The 6043-nt window shown below is 36.6% G+C and overlaps 1 protein-coding gene across 1 annotated transcript; it reads right to left on the bottom strand.

Annotated features, from left to right (window-relative positions):
- Window positions 1–1975: 1975 nt before the first annotated feature.
- Window positions 1976–4065, bottom strand: LOC132296205 (pentatricopeptide repeat-containing protein At5g18950). The gene has a single exon (XM_059794423.1). It carries the CDS (start codon window positions 3936–3938, stop codon window positions 2118–2120), a length of 1821 nt encoding a protein of 606 aa, XP_059650406.1. The 5' UTR covers window positions 3939–4065; the 3' UTR covers window positions 1976–2117.
- Between the last annotated feature and the right edge of the window lie 1978 nt (window positions 4066–6043).

Here is a 6043-nt window from a genome sequence, read left to right as displayed (position 1 = left end):
TTATGCACAAGTACTCTACTTTAGGAGCGACTACAATCTAACCTTAAGGTGAAACTTGACACTACAAGTTATGATTTTCAAACTTCAATAGGCTTCACAAACCATTTCACTCCTGAATCAAATGAGGGCAGACCTTGAAACACAACAGCCAATACGGCCTGTTGGATGCAATATAAATTGTATAAAATTTTATCTTCATCTATACGATTCAGCATGTGCTATCCTGTAGTACATGGTCTTCGAGCTTTTAGGATTTAACAAGACCTCATTCTCACAAGAAAATGCCCAAAATTTTGTCTCTCATGAGTGGCAAACTTATGCAACTCATGCTAGTTTGCATAGATAAAACATGTATAAACAAATTAATATTCAAGAAAGATTAAATTTAAAGATCAGAAAACTCTTTAAATAAAAATTATTCAATTTAAAGGAGAGACCCACTCAGGACCTTGCATACTAGAGTTTAGTTTTAGACAAGTCCCAGTTCATTAGATGTTGTTCTTATGTTTTAGAAAAGCCATAGTGTTAGAAGGAGTACCTATATTAAGGAATTATACAAGCAAACAAGCTTCGTTACGTCAGTAAGAGGAGACTCCTATTTCAAGTTTCCATTTGAAAACTTTAGACTTGATTGCTGTCTGTATTTCCTTTTACTCTGCAACATGGTCTCCGTTATTCTGGTAAATAAGCAAGAATTAGATTAACTCAAAAAGACATGTACAAGGTGTAAGAGGGGCAAGTTTCCTCGGGCAGTTTGTAAAAGGGTTTTCTTTGGCTGGTGTACAGCTCAATAGAACACAATACAGGTGTTACTCGCTATTCTGCAGATTAACCAACCACCACTTGGCACTTCCTTTCCGTCGGTATCATACCTGATTATGGGCATGCAATAGATGATCAATACTCCCTATTCATCCTTCATGTGCCTCGTATATGGAGTTTATTAGGTGTATGTAAAGTCCAAATCAGACTCGGTTAGGATTAAGTAGAACTTCGTGTACAAATATGTCATAGTTTCAGTTCAATAAAGAATTGCTTTAGAAGAAACTAAGCAGTAATTATCTTTGACAATTATGGCATGAAATTCTAACCCTAGGCAAGCTCAATTTTTCTACTTCTCTTCTTTTCTTTATTTTTCTGCTCCTATTAGATACTAAAAACAATAACAAGACCTTATTAACACCTTCTATACCTTAAAGTTGTTCCTTTTCACAAGCCTCAACCCTTTCCTCCTACCACCACTCAGCCCCAGCACCCAAAAGGAAAAACTACACTTAGTTACTGGGAACTGTTCACAGCCCCAGAACTCTATCTTTTCTAAATTGAAACCTCAAGTGCTTACCCTCCTCTGACACCCTTTACAAATTTCAATTGACTTTTAGCCAGAAATAATAATACGAAGAACAACAAAAACAAAAATAACAATTATAATAAGTTCCAAAAGAACTTCCTTAACACTGTCCTACATCTTATACACAAATATTTTAGCCACAAATAATCATAATTAAAATAACAACAACAACAATAACAATAATAATAATAAGTTCCAAAAGAACATCCTTAACACTGTCCTACATCCTACATCCTACATCTTGTACACAAATATGTATATGCATGTAAGTTCTTGGAAACGTAGTAAAGTTCCAAATGTTTATAGAAACGTCAATACTGGATTTATCTCTAGAACATATATATATATGTGTGTGGATGAGTCTATCTCCAGAACATTTTTGGCCTGAAGAAGAATTGAAAAGGAAACAACCAACATTCTGTCATTTGGTTTCTAAACAGTAATTTTTTCTTTAATTTGGTAGCAAAACTAAAATCAATGGCAATGGCAGGTTGAAATTACTCCGCTTTTATTTTCCTTCAAAAGGAGATAACCAAGTTTTCTGAAAAGTTGGTCATACAACTTCAGCTTTATCGTAACATCAAGAAAGCTTCCTTGACCAATTGGGTAGAATCGAAAGAACTCTTTGACAAAATCATGCAATGGATTTTAACATTTCAGAATGATATTTAGTTTTCAGCTACATATACAGAGCACAAGATATTCTTTTTGTAAATTAATTAAAATTAAGAAATACAAAACAGTGTGTGTGAGAGTCCCTTGAACCTCAATTGTGTTCAAGGATATCCACTAAACATGTCCCAACATGATGGGAATTCTTTTCGCAGAGTTTCTCAACAACAGAATGGCAAATACTTTCACCTACGGCAAAACCCCTCTTTAACATGCAATCAATAATTAGTAAAGCATCATCCAACTTATCTCCTTGTGAGAGACAATGAATTGTTCTCTCAAAGGTTTCCTTTCGTGGTCTGAGCCTACTCCTCAGCATTGTGGCCAACCATTCTATTGCTTCTGCAACATACCCTTGCTCGCTCAATCCGGTAATGATGAAATCACGAGTACAGACGGCTGGTTCAACACCCCTATATTGCATATCTTCCCATAACTCTTTTGCTTCATGCACATGTCCCACCTCACAAAGTTTTTCTATGAGTACAGTGTAAGAGGCAGTGGATGGCTGCAAACCCTGCTCTAAAAATTCATGCAAAAGTTTCAAACCCTCATCTATCTTCCCTTCCTTGCAGAATCCCTGAATCAGAGTGTTGTACGTGATCACATCACGAACAATAGTCTTCTGGGGCATTTCTTCAAATAAGTCCCAAGCTTCTTTAGTCCTACCATGCAAACATAACCCTCCAATCATTATATTGCAACTAATTGTGGTCTCCCTAAAACGTCTATCACACATCTTCTTGTATAGTTCCTGTGCCTCTTCAATATTACCGATTTTACACAGCCCATAAATGAGTGAGAGATATGTGTATTCGCTCGGAAGAATCCCTTTATGTATCATCTCAAACCACAGCTTACGAGCATCCCCAATCCATTTCATCTTACAAAGACCATGAATCATTGTTGTATACATTACCCTATCCGGCGCATAACCTCTGTCCTTAAGATCCTTAAAAATCCGAAAACCTTCAACCCGCATCGTTCTTCTCTTGCATAACCCACGGATGATTTCCTGATATGTATAAATATCCGGAGCACAATTCTTTGCAATCATTGTGTGAAGAAGAGCAGAAACTCTAGAATAATGCCCATCATTACAAAACCCAGAAATCAATTTATTAAAAGTAACATTACTCGGGACATTGCCATCTGCCAAAACTTGCCGAAGGAGCTCATAACCGTTTGAAACTTTCTTTTCAATACAAAATGCTTGAATTAAATAACCAACAGTGTCAACATCCCCCGCAACCCCACATTCCATCATTTCACCATATAATTTCCAAACAACATCAGTTCGCTCAGCTCGAACTGAACCCAGTAAAGCCGAATTCCAACTTGCAAATGACGGGGTAATATTAAGGCTTTTCAATTGATCAAACACAGCAAGTGCTTCATCAATTGACCCATTTTCACATAAACATTGAATATATAACTCTAGAGAAGCTGGTTCTGGAGTAAAATGGGTACAATCGAGAAAAGATTTCGCAGCATCGGCGGCCTTGGCCTCCACAAGACCACAGAAAACCAAATTACAAGAAGAGGGATCGAGAACAAACCCGTGTAAAGAAGTGAGCCAGTGAAAGAATCTGAACGACAGAAATGCATTGTTCTGGTGCTTCAGAACCTCGCGGACAAAGTTGGGGTCGAAGAAATTGATGGTGGGGAAATCGGAGAGGAGGGTTTGTTCCCATCTGGGTCGGCTTCGAATGACTTTGGAAACCTCCCTTGCGATCTCGGTGAAGTTCTGGTGCTTCTGTTGATGTGGATTCAGCTGCTTTTGGTTCTGAATAGATGCTTCGCCGCTGATGTCTCCGCCGACTCCAATGTTCCGAATTTGGTGGTTAGGGTTTTGGATGGTTCGAGGGTTTTGGCGGAGGAAGAGATTGGCGAAGGATGAGGAAGGTCTGGCCATTAGAACTCCAACATTTGATTTCTCGTTAATGGAGTCGTGCTAGAGAGAGAAAGGGAGAGAGAGAAGGTCAGAAGGAATAACATGAAGCCCCAACGGAAGAAACAGTGGTGAATTGATGATGCTTTTGGGCCTTTTTAATTTATTTCCAGGAAAATAAAGAACTACTTTTTCCACTGAATGTGGATTTTTTCAATTACACAAAATAAACAGAAAAAAATAGATGGCCGATAATAGTAGGTTATAAAGTTGAAAAATGTCTAAATGTTATTTATTATTATATATTTATTTACCAAAAATAAATAATAATAATAATTAAAAAAATAAGTTAAACAACGTCAAAATAAGCTTTTCGCATTATGTTTGAACAAGGACTAAATAATTCACAGACATATTTCGGGCCATGTACAAAGAGATAGAAAATTAAATAAATTAAATAATAATCCCGGACCAATGAAAGGTAAGGTAAAAGAAATATAAAATGATCCCACGTCATGGGTGCAGGCCAATCATCACATAACACATCATCAAAAAGTTGAATATAGGTTGAACAGATATGACATATTTGTTGAGGTATCATGTGGTAATTGACCGAGATCATCCCATAAACATGTAGTAATAATTTATGTTATGTGCCCTCGAGTCTTTTTTAATTAAGGCAAAAGGAATACCCCTTGAGCTTTTCATGAGCAAAATATCTCTCCGGGAACTTAAAAAGGGAGCAACTCACTCATTCTACTTTCAAAAGTGACCATTTTGCCCCCCTTTAATTGCCGGAATCCTCTTTCTAGTCCAATTTGAATGTGCAATTACATAAATACCCCATATAATTAACATTTTCAAAAAAAAAAAAAAAAAAAAAAAAAACCTATAATTGCAAAATGTCTTATATACCCTTGACTATTTTAATTACAAGTTTGCCAAGTTATTTTTGTTTTTCAGTTATTCTCTCTTCCTTCTTTCTCCTCTCCACCACCAACCCACACTGCGTCTTCCCACTGCCACCACCCCATATCCACCACACATATATATATATATATACTACGTAATATAAATTCTCTTCTCCATCACTTTCTCTATCCTCTCTACGTCTCCACCACAACCTTATAAATTCTCTTCTCTATCATTTTCTCTATCCTCTCTACCTCTCCATCACTGCCTATTTCAATGACTTTCAAATATTACTTACTACTCAACATCAAAGCCACCCTCCAAAATACCAACATCAATATATGTTGTTCAATTGGTGGGGATGAGAGATATGCGAGAATTCCATTGAAGGTGATGCAAAGATGAAATTCAGGGACTTCTGAATTCAACACTTTTATAGCAAAGAGCCAAATTGATCACAACCAATGTAATGACCCAAATTCGGGGATCCGGATCACTAACCCGAGGTTCACACAATGATACTATGGTCATTTCACGTCATTATAATAGTTCTAGAGTCTATAAGGATATAATAGTCATTTACTGTGGTCAAATAATGTTTTTTTAACCCAAAAGGGCAAAACAGTCATTTAGTACCTTCATTATAGCTTCTAAACTCATCAGGTGTAAAACTGTCATTTTCTATGATCATTCTATTCTTTGATTGGTAATTAGGTAATTATACTGAAATATAGGGTTAAGGTGCAAATACTAGCTCATTTAGTTTCTTACGTAATTTCATCTAACTGTTTAGATGGCTTAGTCCAGAGAGCATGTAAAACTGAGGAACCGTCTAACCGGGTAGATGGATGCATCTAACTGGTTAGATAGCCCCATCTAACCCCCTTCACTGCCCCACCCAACTAACCAGGTAGATGGGAGCATCTAACCGGTTAGATGGGCATCCAAAATCTAATCTAATCGGTTAGATAACCCCATCTAACCAGTTAGATGATGCCCAGAAGTAAAGTGATCGATTTGATCACTTTCCAACCTGTTCAAATGTAACCCAAAGCAAGCAAAAATGAAAATATAGCTCCATGGACATCATCAACCTTAAAACATTGTATTGAATCATTAAAATAACATCATTCATACATCTTTTGAGAATTAAAAACTCTGTAAAACATACATATATGTCCAAAAAAATAGGATTACAAACAGGGATGGATTTCAAG

This window comes from Cornus florida, unplaced genomic scaffold (assembly GCF_030987335.1).
Source record: "Cornus florida cultivar Cherokee Brave unplaced genomic scaffold, ASM3098733v1 CherokeeBrave_3.0.0_Hap2_Chr01, whole genome shotgun sequence".
NCBI classification, from domain to species: domain Eukaryota; kingdom Viridiplantae; phylum Streptophyta; class Magnoliopsida; order Cornales; family Cornaceae; genus Cornus; species Cornus florida.
The sequence above is the reverse complement of the archived record's forward strand: the minus strand, read 5'-3'. Positions and strand labels throughout refer to the sequence as shown.